This window comes from Saccostrea echinata, unplaced genomic scaffold (genome assembly GCF_033153115.1).
Source record: "Saccostrea echinata isolate AGI-Se365-2 ecotype Australia unplaced genomic scaffold, CSIRO_AGI_Sech_v1 ptg000076l, whole genome shotgun sequence".
Classification (NCBI taxonomy): domain Eukaryota; kingdom Metazoa; phylum Mollusca; class Bivalvia; order Ostreida; family Ostreidae; genus Saccostrea; species Saccostrea echinata.
In genome coordinates, this window is record NW_026889825.1 from 1,884,194 (window position 1) to 1,911,418 (window position 27,225).

At 33.7% G+C, this 27,225-nt stretch overlaps 3 protein-coding genes across 3 annotated transcripts; 1 reads left to right on the forward strand and 2 right to left on the reverse strand.

The window, feature by feature from the left end:
• Positions 1-1,321: 1,321 nt before the first annotated feature.
• Positions 1,322-10,236, reverse strand: LOC133176514 (small integral membrane protein 8-like). The gene is made up of 2 exons (XM_061311632.1): positions 10,026-10,236; positions 1,322-1,631 (listed from the first exon to the last, which is right to left on the reverse strand). The coding sequence occupies exons 1-2, from the start codon at positions 10,170-10,172 to the stop codon at positions 1,479-1,481; spliced, it is 300 nt and encodes a 99-aa protein (XP_061167616.1). The 5' UTR covers positions 10,173-10,236; the 3' UTR covers positions 1,322-1,478.
• An 8,144-nt stretch (positions 10,237-18,380) lies between these two features.
• On the forward strand, positions 18,381-22,251 carry LOC133176500 (polyadenylate-binding protein-interacting protein 2-like). Its single transcript, XM_061311617.1, has 3 exons — positions 18,381-18,523; positions 19,285-19,422; positions 19,967-22,251. Exons 1-3 carry the CDS (start codon positions 18,395-18,397, stop codon positions 20,036-20,038), a joined length of 339 nt encoding a protein of 112 aa, XP_061167601.1. The 5' UTR covers positions 18,381-18,394; the 3' UTR covers positions 20,039-22,251.
• Positions 22,252-23,989: 1,738 nt separating this feature from the next.
• LOC133176573 (uncharacterized) lies at positions 23,990-26,483 on the reverse strand. Its single transcript, XM_061311685.1, has 2 exons — positions 25,501-26,483; positions 23,990-25,049 (listed from the first exon to the last, which is right to left on the reverse strand). Exons 1-2 carry the CDS (start codon positions 26,465-26,467, stop codon positions 24,448-24,450), a joined length of 1,569 nt encoding a protein of 522 aa, XP_061167669.1. The 5' UTR covers positions 26,468-26,483; the 3' UTR covers positions 23,990-24,447.
• Positions 26,484-27,225: the final 742 nt, after the last annotated feature.

Here is a 27,225-nt window from a genome sequence, read left to right on the forward strand (position 1 = left end):
ACATTTCTTATATATTCCTATGTAAAACTTCGACCCCTTCTTGCGAACCCGCCCTACCCCGAGGGTTATGATTTGAACAATATAGAATCTAGAGTAATGAAGCTTTCACATAAGTTTCATCTTTTCCTTCTCAAGTGGTTCTTGAGAAAAGATTTTTTAAAGATGTCACCGAATTTTCACGAATCCTAATTATCTTCCCTTGAAAGAGGGTGTGGCACTTCCTGTGAACAAACTTAAATCCCCTTTACCCAAGGATGTTTTGTGGCAAGTTTGGTTGAAACTGACCCAGGAATTCTTGAGAAGTCAAACATAGGTAATCAGAGATTACAGAGCTCACCTCAACGAATGTTGTCTTCAAGTAAGGCAAAGTCCCATATTAAACTAATAGTCTAGTAGTGTACATCCCAAGATGCAATATTTATGCAATTTTGATCTGATATGGCTTTCAGTTACTTGGAAATTATCTTATCCAAAAACTTCGAACTAGTCACTCATCCAGAAAATGTCATTCAAATCCAGCATCTGAAGCAAGTATGAGAGTGTTCATCCCTTGATGCATCATCCATGCAAGTTTGGTTCAGATAGGCCTTATAGTTTCTGTAATGGACTTTCATCCTGAAACATTAACCTGGACCATATCTGAAAAATGTAGGTCAGATCCAGCATCCGAAGCAAGTCCAGAAGTTTGCATTCTTAGATGTATCATCCATGCAAGTTTGGTCAACATAAGGCTTACAGTTACTTTAGAATGAACCTGCTCCAAAACTTTAACCTGCTCCAAAAACATTAACCTAGTCATTCCTAAGCTGAAATTGCAGCATCTGAAACCTTGACTGTTACAATGAAACACAAGATGTATCTTCCATGCATCTCTGATTAATGTAGCGCATAGAAGAACTTGAAAAAAACTGAACCAAAAACTTTAACCTGGGACGCCGATGCCGACGCCCAAGGTATCACATAAGCTCCCCCCAACTTCGTTAAGGTGAGCTAAAAATGAGAAAAGTTTACGGAGATGACAGACGATAGACGGACGCCGAACACTCTTTGATCAGAAAAGCTCACTTGAGCCTTCGGCTCAGGAGAGCTTAAAAATCCTAAATGATTATTCTCATTTCGTTCCAAAGTGTACATTCCTAAATATCTTAACCATATTCTTGAAGAATCATGCGTTATGATCATGACCGTTCGTTCAACGTGTAAAATCCTGTGCGTGAAGGATCATTCGTGTAACGGGTTTATTCATGCGGAATAGTTCAGGTAACGTGATCGATCGTGTATCTTGTCATCTATAAGGTAGCAGAGCAACAGGAACATAAAATGCAATATAATTTGATTTATTATCACATATAAACAATCAAACACAGTCAGTAATGCATCTATTTCCCAACAAACATAGAATTCACAAACTTTAGTTAGAGAATGGTGTTAAGACGTTATTTCTATTCAATAAAAAGTTCCAATTTTAAATACATTGCTTAGTCCCATCTCGAGGTTCGTTGTCTTTTCGTTAATGTTCCATCTTCATTCATTGTTGTGTATGTATTTTTATCTTCATTCATCCTCATGTAAATTATATATCCGATACAACCAAGAAACAACAATGTACCAGGTCCCATAACCATTACATTCTAGAATAGAGAAGAAAATTAAGGTTACGTATTTATCTGACAGAGACCAACAATTTCATTATGTGTACAATAAGTTATTCACTCCCACAAATGTAAGGTGTACATATATGCTAAGTGGAAAGTGGATTTGTTAATGAAATTGCTGATTTTAGTGTAATTTCTTATGTTTAAATAAAATGAAGAGTAAATAAATCTTGATTTTTTTTAATGTTCATATTTTTTTTATTGTTCCCTAGGAATATTTATTATTTTTTAAGGGGGGGGGGATAAATGAATATAAATTCATACAAGTTTTTGATATTGTACTCTCCTCTCTCTTTGTGCAGTTCATTCTTCAAATAAAATTTGTCAATACTTTGTACACATATTTTTCTCATGTCTATCCATCCCAACCCGACCCCACCTAAAGAAAACAAAAGAGAACTGTATCTTTTTTCCCTATAGATATGCTACATGCATCTTCAATGCAAGTTTGCATGATGCTGGACCAATGAAATATATGGAGATAACGAACAGTATTCAAGCTCAAAAGTCCATTAAACAATACAAGATAGGAGCAGAGCAAACACGGACCTCCAAAACATCAGAGGTGGGATCAGGTGCCATGGAGGAGTGAGCATCCCCTGCCGACCGGTCACACCCGCCGTGTGCTCCTTGCCCCTTGATCGGGAAATAACGGAAAAATCCGTCGACAATTCAGTGTGTAAATAATAGCCTAACAATTAGTATGAAAAACGTCAGTTAGCATTTGACTCAATGATAAATTGTATTTGCTGACAAGGTCATTGTATCGACCATAGAACTTATGAAATGATGACTTTAAACGAGACAGCTGATATTCTTGTTTCATCAACTTGTTTATCAATAATTTACCTCGTTTTAGAAATTGTACATACGTAGAGCATGCTCTTGTGTATCGAATCAACCGAGAGATATATACCCCGTATGCAGGTGATGAAGGTATATCGCTGCATAAGTAAGGGAAGTTGACAATTGAAAAGTTAAAGTCATCACGTTTATCATAAAGCTTGGTTGTTAGATTACCATTAACATCTTTTTCAAGTAAAATATCCAAATATGAAATAGATGTGTCAGACTCTGTGGTATCTTTAATCTCAAGCTCACCAGGATATATTGTATCGACATAAGAATGGAAATAGCCATTGTTAATTGACAATACGTCGTCGATATATCTGAATGTTAAGTTGAAGGCCAGGAAGTGTTTTCTTCTTTTCACGTACAAGATTTTGGACAAATTCTTCTTTATATGAATACAAAAAAAGTCTGCTTATAATGGGGCGCAATTGGTACTCATGGGAATTCCAATAGATTGTTGGAAGACCTGGTTTCCAAAAACCACATAGATATTGTCAATCAGAAACTCAAGCATCTTTTTCATGTCAACTTCAGAGTACTTGTGTGTACAATCAGAATGTTTTTTAACAAAATAATTTTGCAAATGACCAATGACAAGGTAAGTAAATTTACGAGTTCCATTTTTATTGAAAAAGCAGCTATCAATGATATCAAAAAGCCTGGACTTTAATTTATCGTGGGGAATCGTTGTGTATAAAGTTGTAAGTTTTTCTGCTGTTGATTTTGGTAAAATCTTGTGATTTCAAATTTTCCAAAAGTTCCTTGGATTTTCAAGTATCCACATCTGATTTACACCACTTCTCGAATATATTGTTGCACAGTACTCTTGAAGTTTCTCCTTCACTACTGTTAATATCTTAGTGAGGAGTAAAGAAAGAGGCTTGGTTGAACATTTACTGGAACCCACTATGTATCTTTGTTTGTAAGGATTTTTATGAAGTTTCGGAATCCAATATAATATGGTAATTCAAATTCATTTTCAATTGGTTGTTTGGAATATTAAAAATATTCAAAACTGACATATGATTTTTAAGAATTTCTTCCTTAGAAAGGGAACTATGAGTATAAGTTGGATTACCACTTGTAGAATTAAATCCAATAAATACTTAGCTAAGGACTTGCTTTATTTCATACCCTAGTAAAAAAAATTCAATTAAATAATGCATCTGAGGGTATTTACACTTGTAAAATTAAGTACAAGAGCCAAGGCATTCGAACAAAAGGGATCAACAGAAACATATAATTATTTATAATAATTAATATTATTTTTACTATATATATACTTATGATAAATGTCACTACTTGTAGATAAAATATGGTTTTGCCCTGTCCAAACCCTCCTTTATTTAAAGATTACGGTATGTACATCCTATTTCTATAAAACTGGTGGTTTGGTTCTTACGTGTTTTTCTATTTTTGTAATTATGAGTGCATAAAATGTGAATCGTGGTGTCTGGATATTTTTAATTTGGAGTTGACAAAGTGTCAAAATTTTCCAGAAAAAGTCACTAGGTTTGATAGATAATCTACATTTTCTTATCATGGTCAGGATTTCAAGTTCACGTGGACTAACGCTAAATGTTCATATTATTCTACATTTTTTCTTATAAAAAGAAATTTCGGACAGAAAATACAATATAAAAAATATAATTACAGGCAAACTTCGTTAATCCAGACTCATGTTTTCCAAAGCTAATTGTACGGATTAATGAAGTGTCCAGAATAATGAAACATATTTGGTATATGTATATATATTGTTCCCCACAAATTTTGTGCAGAAGGTGGAGTGTCCAGATTATTTTACATCAGGATTAATGCAGCCCCACTTCACTGTATTTAACAGGTTGTTATTTATTGTCATTTGGTTTATTTACAACAGAAACAATACTTTACAACAAAAAAATATTAAGTTTACAATTAAAGTTATCTTATTAACAAAGTGGATTGAACTGCAATTTTGTGCATTAATTAGACGATTAGATTTAAAATGGGAAGAAAAATTGCTTGATATTTTTATAAAATGATTAAGGAAAATTGTCATGCCTTTCAAATCATTCAGTGAGAAATTCTTCATTATATAAGCATTTTAGGAAACATAGATTTCATGAATATCTATTATTGTAGATGTATATTTTTCCAAAAATAAACAAGAGGCCCACGGGCCTTGTAGGTCACCTGAGTAACATGTATCAACTTTGCTCTAAGCCCTGCCCTAACACCAGAACCTTGACCCAGGGCACATAAAATTCACAATTTTGGAAGAGGCACCCTACTCATCATAACAATACTCTTAGTTCATCGGCTTAATACCCAGGAGAAAAGGAGAAGATTTTCAAAGAATTATTGCATTTTTTACTATGTAATCATTAGAGCCCCACCCTAACACCACAACCCCTGACCCAGGGACCATGAAATTCATAATTTTGGAAGAGGCACTCTTACTCATCATAACTATGTATTCAGTTTGTTTGCTAAATACCCCAGTTCAAAGAAGAAGATTTTTAAAGAAATAATACATTTTCACTATATACTCAACAGAGCCCTGCCTTAACACCAGAACCCCTGACCCTGGGGCCATGAATTTCACAATTTTGGAAGAGGCACCCTTACTCATCATTACTATTTTCTTAGTTCATTGGCTTAATACCCAGGAGAAAAGGGGAAGATTGTCAAAGAATTATTGCAATTTTACTATGTAATCATTAGAGCCCTGCCCTAACACCATAACCCCTGACCCAGGGGCCATGAAATTCACAATATAGGAAGAGGCACCCTTACTCATCATAACTATGCATTCAGTTTGTTTGCGCTGGATTAGAGAAGAAGATTTTTAAAGAAATAATGCATTTTCAGTATATATTCAACAGAGCCCCGCCCTAACACCAGAACCCCTCACCCTGGGGCCATGAAATTCACAATTTTAGAAGAGGCACCTTTCCTCATCATAACTATGCATATTTTTTGTTTGCTTAATACCCAGTAGGCAGAGGAGAAGATTTTGAAGAATTGATGGATTTTCACTATGTAATCATTAGAGCACCAATAACACCAGAACCCCTGACCCTGGGGTCATGCAATTCACAATTTTGAAAGAAGCACTCTTTCTCATCATAACTATGTACTTTGTTCATTGGCTTAATACCCAGGAGCAGAGGAGGAGATTTTTAAAGAACTACCGGTAATGCATTTTCACTATATAAGGCCAAAAAAAATAATAGTCTTGTTTCCTGCTACCTGACCTACCCTATTTTTTAGCCCCCGACCCTAAAATTTTTTTTAAGTTTTGGAAGAAAAAAAATCGGGAATCTCATTGTTCTGTCACTGTAATCGGTTTCCGTGTTACACTGTAACACAAGACAAGCATTTCATGAAATTCTTGTTTTAAATATGGACTTTCATAAAATATCACTTGAGTTGTGCATAAAAAGACATGAAATTTAATTTTAAAAGACAATGTTGACCTAGCTGTGACATGTTTAATTTGATCTTGTGTTAGTTCATATCCAAAAAATGCTGTCGGAAAAAAATAAAATTAAAATATAAAATAAAATAATTTTCCTACCTACCTACCCTATTTTTTTCAGGCCAGTAGCAGGAAACAAGACTATTATTTTTTTTGGCCTAATCATTAGAGCCCCGCCCTAACACCAGAACCCCTGACCCAGGGGCCATGAAATTCACAATATTAAAAGAGACATCTTTCCTCATCATAACTATGTACTTAGTTAGTCTATCAAATATCCAGGAGCAGAGAAGAAGGTTTTCAAAGAATTAATGCATTTTCACTATATAATCATTAGAGCCCCATCCTAACACCAGAACCCCTGACCCAGGGGCCATGAAATTCACAATTTTAGAAGAGGCACCTTTCCTCATCATAACTACATATGTATGTACTTTGTTCATCGGCTTAATACCCAGGCGCAGAGGAGAAGATTTTTTTAAGAAATAATGCATTTTCACTATATATTCAACAGAGCCCCGCCCTAACACCAGAACCCCTGACCCTGGGGCCATAAATTTCACAATTTTGGTAGAGGGTTAAATGCTTATTACAACAGTTTGACTGCTTGAGTGCTTGATGTCCAGGAGTAAAGAAGAAGATTTTTAAAGATTGCAATAATTTTTATGGTTTTAGCCCCACCCCTTAGGCCCCAGGGGGGTTAGGGGTAATGAATTTCACAATTTTTACTCCCCTTCACCCATAGATGCTATATGCCGAATTTGGTTGAAATTGGTTCCGTGGTTCCAGAGAAGAAGCTGAAAATGTCCAATTGTTAACGCACGACTGACGGACGACGCATGATGCATGCCGACTGACGAAAACAGATAGCAATAGGTCACCTGAGTAAACTCAGGTGACCTAAAAAAATTGTGAAAATTTTTGTGAAAAATAAAGTGACACTTTTTCATTTCATTCCTTCAGAATTATTCAGCAAGGCTCATTTTTAATTTTAAGAATTAAATTTCTATGAATAGGTCTGTTTTGTCAATTTATTGTCATGTGACACAGTGACACAACTGAACCTGTGCAATTATGGCAGTATAAATAGTCAAAATTTTCAATGGTCTCAATTTCAGGCCTAAGCGAGCTATAAACAACGATTTGGGGAAATGTTTTCTTGTCTAAAAGAATATGTTAGAAACACTAGGTTAGTACAATTTTCAAATGGCTGCATAAATAAACGGAGAAATAAATCGAGAATACAGGGCACTTTTTTGTGCGCAATAAACATACACTTTTTTCAATGGGTGACACTGTAGCTCTCTGGTCCTCCATCCCATTTTTTTCAGACCAGCGAGTAGCTGTAGAACTGTAGCAGTATGGTTCTATATTTTTGTCTTTGACCATAATGCCACAGTTCCCGTAATGCAAATATGGTGCAATTTAAGGCACAAGATTTTCTGCACATGGTTGGAGAGAATTTCTCTACTTTCCAGCATTGATCAATCAACTACCTTTCACTCTCTAATTCTAGACATATTTTTAAATCAACCTGTATATTTTATCCACCTTCTAACCCTTTACATAGTTGTCTCTACAGACCAATTAACTCGCTTGTTTTGAATTTTTGTCAAATGGCAGAAAGTTCAAAACAATGCTACAGTTCTGAGACTAACCAGCGAGCTACAGATCTGCAGCTAGTACTGCAGCTGTGTAATTCCTAAAGGATGATGTTCCATATGCCCCCAGTAAACTGACAAAAAATGAAATATCTAAATTTTTCTCTAATTTTTGCATCCACTTAATCACTGATATGACTTTAATGCTTGGAAAAAAGGCATAATTTTTTTTCTTGTTTTCTGATAAACATTTTTTTATTCATTTGAGTCACAGGTTAGACACAAATCTACAATATCCCTGCTCATAATTACAAATAATTTTTTTTAATAAATATACATTATATAATTTCATAATTTTGTAAAGCGTTGTTGGGCAATTGGCTACACATATTCCTGAGAATCAGTGAATACACATTTCAATGTGAATTTCTCGACCCAAAACAGTAAACACTGAGGTTCCATACGTATTATCATGCATAAAAAGCCTTTGCTGACCATTAAAAGGTTGAAATGTAGTAGATATAATGTGTAAATTGACCTAAGCCATGTGTCTGTGATAAAATGTAAACATGTAGTAACCAGCATGTTTTGTTGTTCAGTCATCGGATTAGACATTAATTGTTCTCGGTAAGTGACTATGTGTGAAATAATAACAATACCCATATAAGGTAGATTCCTCAGACACCCATACCCCTCTATTGTAATAAGACCCGCCTATTCTCTTTTCATAAAAGATTCTATTGTCACAAACCAGGCCAAATTTTGCTCTCATGGGGTCTAAAAAATCATAGATAATGCACTCTTTCCTTATAATTAAAATGTGTTGGAACTATTGAAACTATTCAAAAGGCGTATTTATTCACTTTTGTTTGAAAATTATCAAAATGGTTGTAGAATATATAAATATAATTCATTGTAAAAAAAGCACATGTGCTCCCCATGTTATTCTGTAAATGACGAATGATAAGTATATATATATATATATATATATATATATATATATATACGAGGGTTGTTCGAAAAGTTCGTGGACAATGTCAATCCTCGTTATACTAATTTCAAGAAATTTAATATAAGCACATTATCATATGTAAAAATATTTATTTTGTTGACGTGTGAAGTTTCATTCCATTCGATTTAATAGAAATCAATTTACTTTATTTTAAAATCAGCATGTTTGGTAACCCCGGAGCAAACTAAATAATATTACAACGTCAAAAATATAGCGTCATGAGGTTCTCAAAATATTCCCCCTATACATTTCACACAGTCTGGTCCAATATCTGCTCATTTAAAACGTGTCTCTATCAATTGAAATTCACTTTGTTAGTAATTGTTCCAGTAGCATAATTTTGATTGTCAATGTTTTCTTTTTTTACCGCTTAACTATGCTTTCACAAGACCAGCAACCGTGAAACGCCTTTCTCTTTCCAAGACGTTACGAACTGAACGTTTTTGGGTTGATTCTTTACAGACAATCCGTTTTCTCACAGATCGTCCTCGTCTGATAGAGAGTCTCTATCATTCAAATACCGCCTGGGCCATTTACACACACATATGCATGACCCGATTTTGAAATATTTCATTTTCTTACAACATTTTCAGATTTTATTCTGACGTTTTCCAGAGTACAACAGAAAATCGTATCGTAAACTGCTGCTCCGTGACGTTCTACGACGTCACCTTTTTTGCCTTTTTCAATGAGAACTACCTATCTTCAGAAATTGATTTCTTTTCCATGAAGCAAACTATTAAGTCATAATTTGGAATATGAAACGATGTAACAATTCTTCATTTGATGATCTAGATTTATTTTGATTTTCAGCCATTTTACAGAGGATATGACTACAGAAATTAATTAGTGTAATGTTTGTAAATTGCTAAATTTTGACTTGCTCCGCAAACCAATTTTTGCAGATTTTAACTCCTAATAAGTTTGAAATAAATCAAGATATTTTAAAAGTTTTCAATACAAACCATTTGAATTTATTGTTAAAATATTTCTACCAAAGTTGGATATAATATGACGTTAAATAAAAAAGACATGACAGAAGTCCACGAACTTTCCGAACAACCCTCGTATATATATATATACAACTGTATATACGTCTACCCCTCTATACTATAAAATATACTTATCATTCGTCATTTACTGCAGAATTACATGGGGAGCGCCTGTGAGAAAAAAGGGGCTGCAGAAAGCAGTTTTGGCACATCATCCTTTAGTTGAAGATAAACAGAGATATTATACGTGTCATTGTTAAAAACTAATAATAAGAAGAAAAAAAAAACTTTTAAAAAAAAAAATAGCTGCAGAACTGTAGCTCACTGGTTGAGAAAATTCGGACAGATAAACCTGGTTTATTTTCTCAACCAGGGAGCTACAGTTCTGCAGCTAAATAAAACAACAGTCAGCACGCACTATTTCGTTAGTATTGAAACACTTAAACTTACTGGTTTTGCGTAAAGTTCGAAGTTGATCGCTCTAAATGCAGATGTACTCGGTAACTTTCTCCAACCAGGAGACTGAAACTTTTCGTTTTGTTTGTCAATTTTGTCTTTGAAATCTGGATTGGTACCATTTTCACCTTTTGGATTCATGTTTTTATGCTAAAAATCAGGGGTTTGTTTTTACTAGACCTTTCGTTTGCATTTCAAGGGCGCATCCATCTTTGAAATCCCCGTATGTAGAAAAAACGAGCCCGATTTATATAAATCTATTTACATGTACTGAAAACTTTTATGTTTTTAAAATTTGACTTTTTGTATAGTAAAATTTTATTTGATATCTAAATGAATGTTCTAATTGTTTTTATTTGTAAAGGTACATATTCATTGTAGAAAAAGTAACTTTAGCAATCTAATTAATAACATGATTAAGGTTCATAAACCCTTTTGGATCACTCATATAAAATCTTATGATTTTCCAAAAGAAAATTATTTTTTTTAGTAAAATACAAACAATTTTATCAAAGCCTGTAGGGCAAAATTAAACAAAAAAGACATTTCAACTAGACAGATCTATAAAGGAATAATAGGCATTTATGTCATTAAGAGTTATCTCTCTTATCAGAGTATCAATGAACCTTAAAATCAAACTTCTTAGATCCACGCCGTTTACACTCCGGGGAAGAAGTGTATATGGCATGGATCTAAGAAGTCTTATTAATATTTCAATATTAGATTGGTAACTTAGATTTATTCAGCACGGAGAACTTCTTTTAAAAGAATTTTAAAATATCAATTTCAGTATTTCATATTTCGAAGCACAAAATTTTGCGATAAAGATAATTACATGTTGCCAACTTTTTAAATCCGATCCCTTGAAATAAAGTTGGTTACATCTCAATATTTTTAGTTCTTGGTTCGTGCAAAAAAGTCTTGACTTCTGGCTACTGTAACATCATTTAATTTTTAATAATGTAGAAAATGAAGATAAATTCAAAATATTTTATTAAAAAAATTTAAAACTTTAGTCACCATGGGAGTGTATTTTTAATTTTATTTGCGTATATTCATTATAAAGCACCATCGTGGATCTATTATCTATCAATATTTCCAAATGATTTTAAACTCAGAGAGGGAAAATGTGAATGTGTGGTAGAGTGTGAAGAAAAAGCAAATCATCATGTATTGTTTACTTTTTTCATTTTTCTGTTTAAAAAATATTAGTGTTCATTTGCAATTAAAACATCAGTGATTCATTTTGAAAATAGTTATTATGCAATCTGATTAAAATCAGATCATTTGATCCGCAGGCCCGTAGGAAGCAATTTCATTGGGGGGGGGGGGGGCACAGCCATACATTTTCAGTTGAGGGGGCATTATCAACTACCAAAAATTCCTTGACAAGCAAAAAAAAAAAAAAAAAAGGTCATCGTTGTTTTTATTGAGGGGGCACAAGCATATAGTATCAATAGTATCTATGTTAATTTCTGTCGTACTCTATATATCGGCAAAATTATTGGGGGGGGGGGGGCACGCCCCCCCCCCCGTGCCCCCCTCCCCCGGTTCCTACGGCCATGATCCGCTCACATAGATCGCTACACAAGCACATAAGATTAAACTTTTCTTGCCCAGTGGTTCTTGAGAAGAAGATTTTTGAAGATTTTTTTCTTATACAGTATAAAGCATCCTTGTTTAGCGATCTATGTGAGTGGATCAAAGGATCTGATTTTAATCAGATTGTTTGTTGCAGTATATTCAAATCATTGTAATGTGGTAATGTATACTAAAATTTGGTAGAAAAAATTGTAATCTACTAAAATTCAATCAACTACCCCACCCCCACCCCCGAAGTAGGATTTTCGATTTTTTTTTTATTTTGATCGTCAAAGTTTTTTTTCCAGATACGTCTCCCCTTTTTTTCAAAAACGATACTACATGCCTGGTTTTATCGCAGAATCTCACATATTAACTTAAGAAATAAGTTGTCATTCACTGGGACATAATGCATGAAGTTGGCCACGCGACCAAACCCTATAACGTCCGAACCCTGTAAATTTACAATTTGACAACACGGGTAATGTAAACTAAGTCAATTAATAAATATATGCGATTCATGATCAATTTCACCTTTTTTAATGACTGTATCAACCCACCCACCGACCCTCCACCACAACCACCACCCAACCACCTCCTTGCACAAATATTGACGATATATATATAATTAAGTTCTGCATTAGATCGGCCATCGAGGTTAAAAAAAATATTGAACTCTTATGGCCGGTTGCGTACCTATGGCTCAGATAAGTACAGCTCAGCCGCTGATCCGCGGATCACGCAAGCCGGGTTTAAACCCCAGTTGAGTCGGGTTTACTTGAGACGTACTTCTGTTGCACGCTATAAAACTGAGTAAGGCTTACCTAATCTTGACTTACTCAAATTACACTGTTGAAGGCTAGTAAGTTTCCTAATTTTACAGCTCTTCAAACATTTTTTGATAAATCTGGTTGAATCTCGAAAGGATATATTTAAAAACAAAGATATATATTGATGGTAAATTGTTAATTAAAATGCAGAAAAAACTGCAATACAATTTAATTCAAACCACAGGATCTGTCATCGAAACTCAAACCATAAGAAAATATGAAATGGCGAACATAATACAGCTTTTCCAAAAGACTTAAGAGAGGAAAAACTGGGAGGGGGGTCTTGGGAATAAGTAAAAATAGAAACAATACCAAAACTTAAGACAGAGGTAGGAACAATGTATATATTTAAATTTTCAATTTAATATCAGATGATACCTTTTCTGTAGATATCAAGCCATTAGTACTTAGTTGTTTAGAATGTTTAGTTTGATATACAACTAATGTAACAAAGAGATTATTTGGGCATTATTCATATAGGCAGCAATCCAGTGAAACATTCAATTCGGTACAAGTATTGATAAATGTGAGTTTGTTGTCATGTTTTCAAGGATCAGGCCGTAAGCATTTTCGGGGGGGGGGGGGGGGGGGGGCACAGCCAAACATTTTTAGTTGTGGGGCACAACCCAAATATCCTTGACAGGCAAATTAAAAAAAAAGTCATCATACGTTATTATTGAGAAGGCACAATCATACATTAGCTATATTTTCTAGAGTATTCTATATATCGGCAAAATTATTAAGGCTGGGCAGCCCCCCCCTCCCGGTCCTACGGCCATGTGGATAGCCTACACAATGATAAAAAATAAACTTTTAATTTCTAAGAAATTCGGTTCGGCATTATTAGAAACTATTGGAATGTGTATCACCAGCTGTTTGCATTGTTTGAAAGTGTGAAATTCGTAATTTGATTTAAATTTGGTATATGAGAAAGTTTATATAACTTTTTGTGTACCCGAATAAATTCCCACTTAAAAATTTCTAGTAACTTCAGTATTCAGCTGCATCAGTGTTATTTAAAACGACACATTGAAGAAATGTGCCAAAAAAAATCTTCAATATGACCATAAAAAATTTCTTGTAGAATAGCCTTTTTAATATGGCGAAATCTTTCAATACAATCATCGTCACCATAAAACATTTCTGGAACATCAAAACAGTTCAAAATATCAAGATATTCTACCAAAAATCCATGGAAACGATATCAAGCTGGGTTTAAACCACCCCTATACCAGGTTCAGAATTTACCGTAATTCTGAGCTGTACTCAGCCAAGCCTTACCTGTGTGCAACGTGTAAACTTGGATTTAAACCTGGAATCATTGATCGGAGGTTTAAATCCGAGATACGCAACCGGCCATTAAACACGCCACAGTGAATAAAAGTTAATTCTTGATTTTTTTTTTTTTAAATTAAGTTGTGACTCTTACTCAGCAGTACTGGAAATTATTCAAATCAATTGTGTTCACTATGATCTGTTTTCACAGATCCCTATATGAATAGTTACGGGGATAATCAAATAATCAGATTATCAAGTGTAACCAGTAATTGAACTTCTTTTCAGGAGAATCGTCAGTGTCTTGATTCTATGTTCTTGATTGCTAGCGCTCTCGAGCGCTAGCAACTACGTTAGTCTATATTTCTGGAATACGCATGCTCAACTTCACGGTCGGGCATTCTGGGAAAACTACTGTAGATAGACTGTGTGATAACAATTTCGTTTTGTCATACAAATATAGATATGGTCAGAATTTACACTAGCCTTTCATTTCTGACGTTAGAGACAGGCAATACCAGTCTAGATCCGGATTCTGATTTTTTTTTTTATTTATTGTCGAACCTACACATAAAAGTACAAGAAAAACTTAGGTCATATAATGCCAAGATTCATCTAGCTTTCCTCACAGTTATACCACCTTCCTGGGTAATTTCGGCAAGCTCGGAAAAAAAATCTTTTCAGGGTATGTCGGAAAGACATGTCAGTTTAGTTTTTATCATCTGAAAATACATATGATCTGAAGTTTCGTGTTTTGTTGTCTATTCTGCACGTAAATGAACAAAAAGTAACAGTTACTCGGGTCCTATAAAAACGAAGACTGTTATTTCTAAAATTGTAATGAATACCTAGCTTTTCTAATTTACCTTCATTGATTTTTCCGGCAAGTTCGGAAAATCGATGCAACCTCGGATATGTTTACCGAGCTTGCTGGAAAGTTCCGAGAAGTTGCGATTGCTAAAATACAGTACCACACTGGAATATTTTAAACTAGGTGCTCATTGGTTCTACTGACCTTTTTTTTCACCTCCAAATTGAAATTACAGTAGAATACAGAATGCTTAAAGCACAGTTAGGAGTTATGCCATTGCCGACGTGAAGCCCACTCTTAGATTTATACCATTCTGAATTATGACCCCCCACCCCCACCCCCAACCCCCCGACTCAACCCCCCAGTGCTCCAATGTGCCTTCTTATTAATAATTAATCGATTCAGCAAATTTAACAAATGGTTCAGATATCTTCTGTATTTTATTATGCTACAGCGCTAGCTCACCAATCTTTTTAAAGGATAAGCTTGTACTGCACTTACACTGACTGTGAGAGTAACAGGTGAATTATTATCAGATGAGTTTATCTCGGGCTCGAAATTCTCCTTTTACAAACGGGAATTTTCCTTCTGGGGCCTCATTGTTTACAAACAATATACCTTAAATTCTTCCGCCGGAAAAACATCAGATATTTGCACAAATTGCATTTTATTTAACAGAAATCTAAGATAATTTCTAAAGCTGAGAATATTAATAAAAGTTAACGCCAATAATAAAACTCGGTTTGACATTTTGATATCATATTTTAATGGACTATTTTCTTTCTCGTATCATAATATTATGCCATCAGCTGACATTGACCGTGGCGAAATTGTTGACAAAGAACACTGGTAAGATTTAGTTACTAACTTTGATGATTTTCATAATCACTCAACATAAATGTTGTATACGTTGAATTGGTGGAAGAATTTAGTGCAGAATTGTGGAAATATCGCATATCAAATGATTACATTGCTGTTTGTCGGGTGACCTAGTTTCATTTCGCTCGCCATGTTTGTAAACAAGTGCTAGATAGCAAAAACAAAACACACATTCTATTTCAAAGACTTCTCCACTCTAGTATATCAGAAGGCAGAAAGAAGAGTATTTCTGCATGTAGGATTCAGACGCTAATTATTAGGTGAGGTGCTTAATGGTTTCAAATGAATTTCAGGGGACTCGTCATTGTTCAAGAAATAGGCTTACAGTACAGAAGACCTAGCCCTTCAGTCTTTCAGTATAGGTCCAGCACAATCTCTTGATTAAGCTATATAGCTTGAAATAGCTATATAGCTTTATTAAGCTATTCGAAAAAGCTTGATAAAGCTATTCATATGCAGGTTTTCACAAAAGTGTTATTTGTACAAAATAGACAAAAAGTCGCTAGTATTTGACTATTCATATATGTAATATGGGTTATCAAATCAACAACCCAAATCAAAGATAGTTCTAACATTGCAGCATTTGAATACTTTTAAGCAAAAGAAGAATTTCCATTGTTTGGGTAGCTGTACACTACCTTGTGTGCATTGAGGCATGGATAAGTATGATTGCTTCTCATTGTACTGAATTATTACCAATCAATTATCTTGTTGACCATAATTGGCCTCCTTTATAATTTCATTGAAGAAGTAACTGTATCAATTGCTTTAGGGTGAGTTAACCATGCATCAGACACATACCTTGCTTCGGACAACTTGAAGCAATAAACTTTCGTTGAACCTGAGTCTCCCCGTGTTTTTACTTGTTTCTGTCTTAAAGGTAAAGATTTAAACTTTTTAATGATGCCGATTTTTATTTTCATGTTGTGATAAAAATACCACAAGAATGGCCTTGAAATTACGTCATATTTTGCATCATCAAAGGGGAGTAACCAGAAATTTACGATTTTGCAATTTTTAGAGTTGTCGTTCTTTTAAATAGACGTCAACGGAACGGGTCGGACCTAGGTAAAATTTATCAATAATTGATAATTTTTCAGAAATTTTCAAAAATTTCACTTCAATGTTTGTATAATATTTGTTAGAGTTGTTTTTAACAAGTATGTTTATTTCACCGTACATCGGACACAAATTAACCATGCATCGGACACTTTCCGATGCATGGGTGATCACTTCCATTTTCATATAAAACCCAAATGACAGCTATTTTTTACGGAAATAGAAAATAAAAACTCTAAATTTTAAGTGAAATACAAGATATCGATATATGACGACTAGAAGTGGACTCAATTTATTTCTTTAAACTAGATGATGATAACCCACGAGACAAAGGCGCGAGTTGCCATATTACTTGCATTGTAAAGCCTTTCTAAGGTGATGTGATGCACCTAAAATCTCTTCACATCTGTGGATCAAAATAGTCATTCAAATTTATCTAGAAGTTTAATTTTTTAATAAAAGATAAAAATGTTTCGATATCACTAATTTTAAAGCAGCGAGATCAAGGTATGATATTTTTCTGGTTTAAATACCATATGTCCGATGCATGGTGAATATTGTTCGATCCATGGTGAATTCTGACTTATTTCGAAAAAATCGGGTTTTAATGATATTTTCTTAATAAATAGCACAAGATTGTGTCAAAAATTTATATTTTAACCACATACTACATGTTAAGTTCCATTTTGATAGTATTCTGTTGGTAGCGATATCGCTAGAACTTGTTGAAGTGCGAGGGTGTCCGATGCATGGTGAATTCACCCTATATAGCTCCAAAACTTTTAGAACTTTGAGTACAAAGTCTCTAAAGAGATGCAATTTGATGAGTGATTTTTACATGCATTATTTTCATAAGCGTTCAAGGTTTGAATATCATCACTGCACCAAGGTGCGACTTTTTGTGCATACTTGGAAAATAACACATTTGAGAAAAAAGTGTGATAAAATAGCTTTATCAAGCTATTCTGAATAGCTTAATAAAGCTATATAGCTAAATCAAGCTATGTAGCTTAATCAAGAGATTGTGCCGGAGCTGTTAGTCTGCGCAATGTGGCTTCAGTCGAGCCTCTGAGTTACAAACACTCATTTTTAGCTCTACTTGTTGGAGACCAGAAGAGCTTATGCGAAAGTAAAGTGTCCGCCATATGTCCATCTGTCTGTCTAGCTGTATCAGTGTTTGTCAGTTTGTCTGAAAACAATTTTTCAAAATGCTTCTCCTCCTAAAGTTTTGGTCCGATTTCAATATTACTTGGTACACAGGTAGACTATACTAAGATACATAATTTTGTGGATCTTTTTTTTTATTTTGTTGAAGGATGTTGCCATGGTTACTTATTAAATAGAAATTTCTCTGAAATTCTTTCAAAATGCCAATCCAAAGACAGTTTCAGTCTAATTTCAATATAACGTGGTACACAGGAAGACTAAATAAGGATATATAATTCTGTTTATCAGTTTTTGATTTTGTTGAAGTGTTGCCATGGTTACTTTAATAGAAATATCTTTGAAATTCTTTCAAAACGCTACTCCTCCTACAGTTTCAGTCCAATTTCAATATTACTTGGTACACAAGTAGACTACAGTAAGATACATTGTATATAACTCTATATATTTGTTTTTGATTTTGTTGAAGTGTTGCCATGGTTACTAAAATAGAAATCTCTGTGCAATTCTTTCAAAATGCTACCCTACTACAGTTATTGTCCAATTGCAATTAAACTTGACTCAGAAAGAGACTAAACCAAGGATCATTATTTTATTTATTACTGTTGCCGTATTGTTTCTCAACTCCGACTAAGTGCTACCTTTTTCTACTTTTGTTAAGTAAAAAGCATTAGAGCTACAGTCTGGTCAGAGATTTCTTGTTGGTATATAGAGTAAACTGTAGAAATTTAATACCTGTACATATTTTAGATAAAAAAGCAAAGATGAATATGAAATTACCACCCTACCTCCAGGACGAAGTAGATGATGTTATTCCATATGCTAATGATGACATTGACTTCTCTGAATTTGAGTGGATGGCAGACCAAGAATTAGAGGAATTTGATAAACAAGTAGGTATATTTGTATAAGGAACTGTATGAAGTCATTAAAGCTTACTTTGTATGTACCATTGTTATACCTGGTGATGATTCAGTTACATTTTATATGTTTGGATCAATGGGATGAAGATAAAATTTGTATTCATTATCTTTGTTCAATGCATGCAGCAAATAAGATAATCCTTTGTCAAACAAATGCATGTTAGATATACACTGAAACTTACCTAATCCAGAAGTTGTGTATTCCAAAATCTTCCCTTCTCTGATGTAAGCTTTACATGTTAGTCTCTCCCAGTAATTTCAATTAATTAAAATGTTGTGTAATTCGGAATTTGTCCAATCAACACAATTTCTATGGAACCAGCGGTGTCCGGATTAGATAAGTTTTACTGTAGATCAAAATATTTATCACATGTATGTATGTAGATATGAAATATTTTCTAATACTGACAGCACACCGTTATTAAGAGCAAAAAATTTAAGGTCGGTAGAACAGAATTGATTAGTCTACTTGAATATTAACAAAAATAGCAAGAATTAAAAACATATATTTGCATGAAATGTTTGGTTCAAGTTTTGAAACTTGGGAAGCACTTTAACCTAAAAATAAGTGCCTGTACATTGGTCCCACCTGTACATTGTTGTTAATGTGATGGTAATTCGACATACTTTAGACTAAATAACATTTATACAGCAGTAATTCTGAAAAATCAGTTGATGAGACCAACATGATATATGGACCTTTTCCTTATTTTCTAAACTACTGTCTTCAGGTAGAAGAAGAGTTCTGGGAGGGTGAGTTCATTGAGGCATGTTTTGAGGAGATGCTCAAAGAGGAGGAGGAGAGGGAAATGACATTTTATCCATCATATCCTGACCACCCCCATCAGACAGTGGATTGTCCCAATAAGGTATGTTTTTGTTCCTTAGTCCTTTGAATATTGATACAATTACAGTCAAACCTCGTTATCTTGAACACAATGGGACCGAGAATAAACTTCGAGATATAATCCGAGGGTTCAAGATATTGGGGGTGAAATACTTAAAATATTAAGTGCTTGGGACTTCCAAATCACTTCGACATATCCATGCTATTCGAGATATCTGTGTTCGAGATACCAAAGTGTCACTGTATATATGTTACAGTTAAATCTTGTTTTTTGAACTGCATGGAATGGAAAAATAGAATTCAAGATATTAATGATATTTAGAAGTCAATTACATGAAGTAAAATATGTTAGGACTTTCAACTGGATCACTTTGACAGATCCATGGTATTGTTATGTCAATGTTGGAGGTACCAAAGTTTGACTGTATTTTCAATTTTAGAATTATGATATTAGGCAGTCCTTGAACACATGAATTTAATCAAAGTTTCTGACTTCAGTCTTTATCAAGCAGTTATTATATACTCAACTGAACTATGTCTAAACATGTTTTCTGTTCATCTTTTAGGTGTTTTCTAGTAAATTGAATCCAAACGCTCCTGAATTCATCCCTAGAAATTCCAAGAAAGGAAAAGCATAGCCATGCAGGAGCCAAGTAGTCTACATTTTTCAAATAGGGTTGCATTGAAAACAGTTGTAAATGCATTATACCCTAATTGTCTTTCATGGAGAGAAAAAAATTACAAAAAAATTAATACTCCCGACATTCGTGTATGGCTGTGGATCTGCATGTGTTCGTTTATGTTTGTTTGTTTACTGGTGTATTGTTTTAAATGTGTTATGATATCTCCACAAGAAAGACTGAGAAATGTTTCATGGTTTCATGTGCATATTGTTTTCAAAAAGTGCTATATTGGTGCACATTTTTTTTTTCAGGTAAATGTTTTCACTTTATGTTTAGGACACATTGAAGACATCAATGTCCTATTGTTTTCCTTCAAGTGCTCAGAGTTGCCTTTCTTTGTATATGATTTCTACTTTCTCTTACCTAATTCTTGATAAGAACTCTATAACAGAGGTTAAATATTCAATTTTTATAAAGAATAACTTTTTCAAATCTGTATTCTTGATTAACTGGAGGGATGATTTTAGATAATGAGATAAACTGTATGGTGTATATTTACAATATATATACATTTATCACATGTTTACCCCTTTATAAAGTAGATATTGCTCATATATCATTTTCATATCAACAGTTGTGACATCACAATGGTTTTTATCTTAAATTGATGAAGTCAAATGCAGTGGATTGATATTTAAAAACGTATATAAAAACTGTGTAGAACATGTTATAGCTGTGTGTAAAACATTTGATAAAAAAAATCTCCCTTTGGCTTGTGGATGGATGTAATTGTATGTTTTCTTTCCCCTCACCAAGGCTTGGGGATCATATCATATCCAACTACAAACCATGGGAGATCCTACCCTTACAGAAATTTCTGATAAGTGACTTATAAGTGATTTATTCTTTTACTTATAAGTTGTTTATACTGGACTTATACTTCACTGATACATTTATTTTATAAGTGACTGATCAGTGACTCATTAGGATTTTATATGCAAAAGTTGTTGTTTTTTTGTTTTGTTTTTTTACATATATACATATGCATCTTCACCTAAGATGAAATAATTAAGTTAACATTTTATGAAAAATATTCCCTCTCATATGACATTCTTTGATGATGCAAACTTTATATATTATTTCAGTTCACAAACAAAAATGTTGGACAAAAAAAATCAATTAAGATTTAATGACCTTGAGGTTTCTTCAAATTTATGAAATCTGAAAGCAACTGAGTCAATTGATTTAAAATTTCAGGCAAAGGAAGTTAAAATAAAAAGATGATGTGAATAGAACCTACTTGTTGAACCTGATGTGAAGGCATATTCAAAATAAATTTGAAATCTCCAACAACATCCTTTCACAGAGACTTAGTTTCAAATTCTTGTTGTTTATCTCTTCAGAGACAAAGTTTCTGATTGGTTAGCTTGAATACTCAAGACAAGTCTAGTATAGTGTAAAAATTTTAAGTCCACACTATTCTGGCTAATACCATACTGATCTTCACTTATAAGTGAAGTATAAGTGAAATATTTACTGATATGTTGCTAATCTTCACTTATAAGTGAAGTATTAACAAAATCTGTTCCTCACTTATACTTTTTTTGACTTATAGTACACTTATAAGTAAATTTCAAAACTTATAAGTGACTTATAAGTGGCTTATAAGTGAAGTATAAAACACTTATAAGTTTTTATTGGTTTTTTCTGTAAGGGTATGTATATGTTCTTGATTTCACATACGATATATCTGGAAAACTTGACATTATAAAGTTTGTATTAAAATTTCAATATAATCAGAAACCAAGATTCTCTGAAATTCAAAGAAAAGTAGAAAATGAAACACTGACATTAATTTCGGTCTATACAATGAAATACAATTTTGAGGAAAATTGTAGATATGCATCTTTAAAACTTAGAATATTTCCTCCAGTTTAATCTAAATGTTAATATGTTTCTGTATGGTCATTATCTTAAATGTAATGAACAAAGCTCCAGTCATGTCTTAATCAGGAATCCTTCACTGTAATATTAATTCAATCAGTATAATGTGTGTGTATGTAAAGATCTGTCAGTTTAAAACTGTCAATTTCATTGTAGGTGCCTTTTAATTTTCAGATTGTTTCATGTAACTTTTTTTTCACTTATGTTTTTTTTATTATTGTTTTTTTTTTATATTATCACACGGTGCCAACTGACAGGTTTTTTTAGGAATAAATTTTTTTTGAAAAAAAAAAATCTTGTATTTTATGGTGATTTTGAAGTTAGGGCAAGAAATATCAGGATGTATTTTAGAACAGATGCTTCCTCCTCGGATTTGAGTCCTGATCTCTATTTTCTCTGTACATGATGATGAGTAAGCGACTGATCCAGTTCGTATTTTTCAGACGAAACCGAGCGTTTCCCTGAAAATCTGACATGGTCTTTGTAATTTGGAGCATATTCAGGAAAAAACTGCGCTGTAGACTTTCCGATAAGGAAATTTGATCAACGGTCGATTGCACAGTGAGGAAAAAAATGAGTTGGTGTTCACAACGTCATTTAATGAAAGGAAATTTAGCACTTGGAGTCACAGGCACCTTACGAATGGTTGGTGTAACCCCCCCCCCCCCTTCATTCCGAGAATTTTTAAGACACGATAACTTAGCCAATAAACATGAATTCCTAACCTATCTCAGAAGGAGGGATGGGGGTTACACCAACCATTCGTAAGGTGCCTGTGCTTGGAGTCTCAGTGATTTAAGCAATTAACCCAGCATACATTTTGAAGTTTCGAAAATTTGACAGTTTTATATTCTCGCAATTTCAGTTGAAAAAGTTGACAATTCTAACAGCGTTGAGAATCGAAAGACGATTAGAGCGTGAGAAAAAACACCTTTTAGACTAGTTATATGCATTTGGTTAATTTCAGTAAAATTTTAGATTGAGTTAAGATCAGATGACGCGTTCCTCAATAAAAGAGAATTTTTCACAATAATTTGTCATTGAAGTATTGCTGCTTTAAAAAGATTCCTAGCAAAAAAAATTCGGTACCTTGCCGGGCATTTGTGCAAGATAACAGAGGATGTTGTTTACTATATAATCTATCGGAAATCACTAGTAATCACGGTATATTAATTTTTGGTGTCTTTACTTAGTTAAAAACAGTTTATAAATAATTAACAAGATAATGATAATTATGTTTAATTTGTTGTATATTACGAAGAGATAAATCAGAACAAAACAGGAGCGTGTCGTCAGACCTTAATTCAACAACACAAAAGTCTGGTCAATCAACAGTCCTAACTTACGCGTACTTACTGGGTATCAGTGTCATTTGATATAATATGAAATAACCACCTTCATATATAATTTAGTTCTGGTTATAACGCGGTATTTGATTGGATAAAAAAAATACTTCATATTGTATAAATTTGGTTGCCTACGTCACAATGACTTGCGTCAAAAACGTATCGATCCGCCTGACGTTACATTTAAATTTTGTACGATTTGAAGTAATTTTTTAGGGGCAATCATTTTTTTCTTACACTAAATGAATGAAAATTAAATTATAAGGAATGAATTTAATAGCTACCCAATTTATACGGTATAAAGTGTGTTGGGGAGTTTACGCTTTATAAACCGCAAAGCGGTTTATAAAAAGCGTAAACTGTTCCAACCCACTTTATACCGTATAAATTGGGTAGCTATTAAATTCATTCCTTAAATAATACATATCTCAATACCTACAGGTCGAAATTAATGAGAAGTTTCTTGTGAAATTCATTAAAATATAATGGTTATCAACTACCTTTTTACCTTGAAATAGTCGTCAAAATAGGACAAATATCTGACTCTATCTAGTAAGATTCATTTGTTGTCAAAATTGAATTCGGTGCAGTATTCCACAAATGTTTTATATAAATAAGAGAAATTTATAATAAATTTTAAAATCATTTATTTAAATCATCAACAAATTATAACAATAAATATATATATTTACAAGAACAAAAGATCACTGGGATTACTTCGGCATCTTAAAATTAACGAACATATACAAATATGCAATCAATGTGGCCATTTATGAACAAAATATGAAATGTCGGGATGCATATAGGCACGAGTAATTCAAACGCTTAAATTAATCAAAATTTCGAGAGCGAGACTCGGGCCTCAACGCTCACATAATTAAACTTGATTTTCCTCCTCAATTATCAGCGATAAAAGGTTCATTTCAGCAAAATCGAATTCCCATAAACCAGCTAATGGCGTATCGCCTTGAGAATAAGTGAGCTTGACGAGTAGTGTTCGAAAAGTTTTAGCTCACAGATAAATTGGAAACGCACAAACGTCGATCAAAGAGGTTGGTTCACTTGAACTTCTTAGTTGAACTGAATCTGGGATCTAAAGTGTAAAATTCAATGTTTCAAAATTGTGCTAATGTTTTAGGTTGCTCTCCAACCACTTTTGAGTTTATTGAGCTTTTTAATTTGAAAATTTCCAAGAGAGAACGGCTCATCCTTTAGATCATCTTCAGTTAAGCATGTAATGAAATTTCCATCAACCTTTTCGTCTTTGCACACGTCGGCTAGTTTATCCAGCTTGTATTCTCTCAAAAGAGAGCACAATGCCTCCACTCCTAAATTTTCTAAAGATTTTTTGCCTACTTCAACAGAGGGATTGAGTGAATCAGTCGGAAGGGACATTGACCTAGGCGGAACTGAAATAACGGGGTCGCTGACCTTTATGGCGGCGACAGGCATCGTTTTACATTTTTCTTTTGACCGCGGAGGAATGGTAGGGCTAAGCACTCGAGGCGGAGGTGAAATATTTGGCGTTGGACTTGATCCTCTAGGCGAATGTGCACTGTGAGTTGTAGGACTAGATACTCTCGGGGGCTGGGTAGGAGACACGTCTTCACTGCTGGCCCCTTCCTTACCGCTAGTCTCTGGTTGCTTGGGAGAAGACGGCTTCCAAAGTTCGATGTATTCTTCGTCAATGCCTGCCTGGGCTGGTCGGTCAGTATCAGTTTCAGGTCCTTCGTTAGCTGATTAAGAATTTAAATCGATTAAATAAACAATAAAGCAATTACAAAATGTTATTTTCATGGCATTAAAAAGAAATCATTATGTTTATCAATTAAACAATGAAATGCTTTCTTTGGTTTAGTATGGAAATAAATGTTGCAGCTGTTGCAGAAAAAAATACATAACCCGCGGGTTGCCTAATTTTTTTCTGCAATAGCTTTAACGTTTATTTCCGTACTAACAAACAAAGAAAGACATTTATATATTGTTTATACAGTTATGTGTGTTTAAATGTATAGATAAACGACCGTGGTTTTCATAAGAAATAAAGGATATGATGTTCAGTGGGTTTAGATATTACCACATATATCTCGTCCAGAAATTAGGTCAATCTGTATCGTCAGTAAAAATTCAGTGTCACAACATAATTTTAATCTATAAATGTTTATAACTTACATAAAACATACTTGCCTTTTATCTCACGTTTCTTTTCAGTTCCTTTAATAATGTAAGTCTGGATGTCACTGAACATTGATGCCTCTGGAACCACATAGAAAGGACAGAATGTGTCTATCTCCTCCATTGAATTTTCTAACACCTCCACATGGACAGAGGATAAATCTAAATTTTCTAGAAGTTCACATACAACATTTGAACATTCCTGCACGTATTTATCCACACACACCACATTGCACTTTCCTAGGTCCGCAAGAAAAAGCATTTTGTTGGATAGGGAAGACGCAACAATTTCATTTTCAAATTTTTGAGTGGCTATTAAATGTTGATCAATTTGTCGGTTGCAGAATTTTACTTTCCTAGGCAAGTTAAATCGTTCGACGATATCCTGCATTGAATATTTTTCAGTGTCTTGAATTATTTCCATCCCACACCTTATTGCGTTGGGCAAGACAATTTCAAGACCAGACTTTGGACCCTCTTTGACAGAGCAACACAACATTTCACCATGAAGTTCTTGTGCATTTGTATACTCTTCTCCAGACTTTGAGAAATTCCCTTTGTATTCCCGAATTTCCTTCACTTCTAACAAACTTTTCTTCTCAACTCGGATGCTTTCACATTCTCCATCTTTCTCACAAATTGCAAATAAATCAGAGGCTGGAATTATATACCTTGGAAATTCTTTGATCAACATTTCTACTTCATCATAAGTTTTCCCGAGGCAATGAATATCGTAGAAGAGTTCCGAAGTATCCCAAGGTATAAATCCCATGTTCTGTTTTAAATCTCGCGACATATTTGATTTTATGCAATCCTTGACAATCACTTGCTTTTCACACGAAAACACAACAAAACATTCACCACCCTTAAATGTCTTCCATTTTGGAATTTGCAGACTTCCCTCTGTCATCTTGAATACTTTTGGCAGGTCAACATTCTCAAGAGCGCGGAGAAAAGACATCTTCTTCTTCTCCGCCATCCTTGAAATGATCTGAAACTTGAAAACGGAAGTTTATAAATCTTGTCTATGGTTATTACACACAACGTCAAACAAATATACACACATTAGTTTACTTTTAGTCAATGGAGAAACGAGGAAGTGTTTTTGCCGTATCATACACCCAGTCTAATGTTGATAAAAAAAAAGTACAACTCAGCGTTTGATACGCTTTAACCAAACGTGGTACTTCCTGTAATAAATAAGAGATACATTCAACAAAATTATACATAATTATGTGACTTTTAAAGTGCTGTGCAAAATATATATATGACTTTTGGATTTACAAATGTAAATATAGAATATTTATGTTTCTGGTTCGCATCAAAACAATCAACTGGGAAAAAACACAAACAAGTTATAACAAATATTCATTTTTAAGAATGAATAAAAACTATTAATATCTTTAAAAAACGTTAGTGTTATTTAAAAAAGCAATCTTGTTTCTCCAGCAGAGAGGGACAAATACGGTGGTCATTGCAAAATTTCAATATCTTAATTATACGTTTCCGTTGGATTAACGCTTGTTGAAATTTCTTTGTGGTCAAGATTAGAAGACTAGTAACAACAGTTATGATGATTTGCTGTAAAACATAAAGTTAATTTGCTACCAATATATTTGGCATAAGGAATAAGTATCATATAAGGAAAGTTTTCTTAGTTTTGTGAGTGTTATTGGTAAGTAAATCACAAAGACTTGTCACTTAATATATTTTATGAAGCGCGCTATTACACACTAG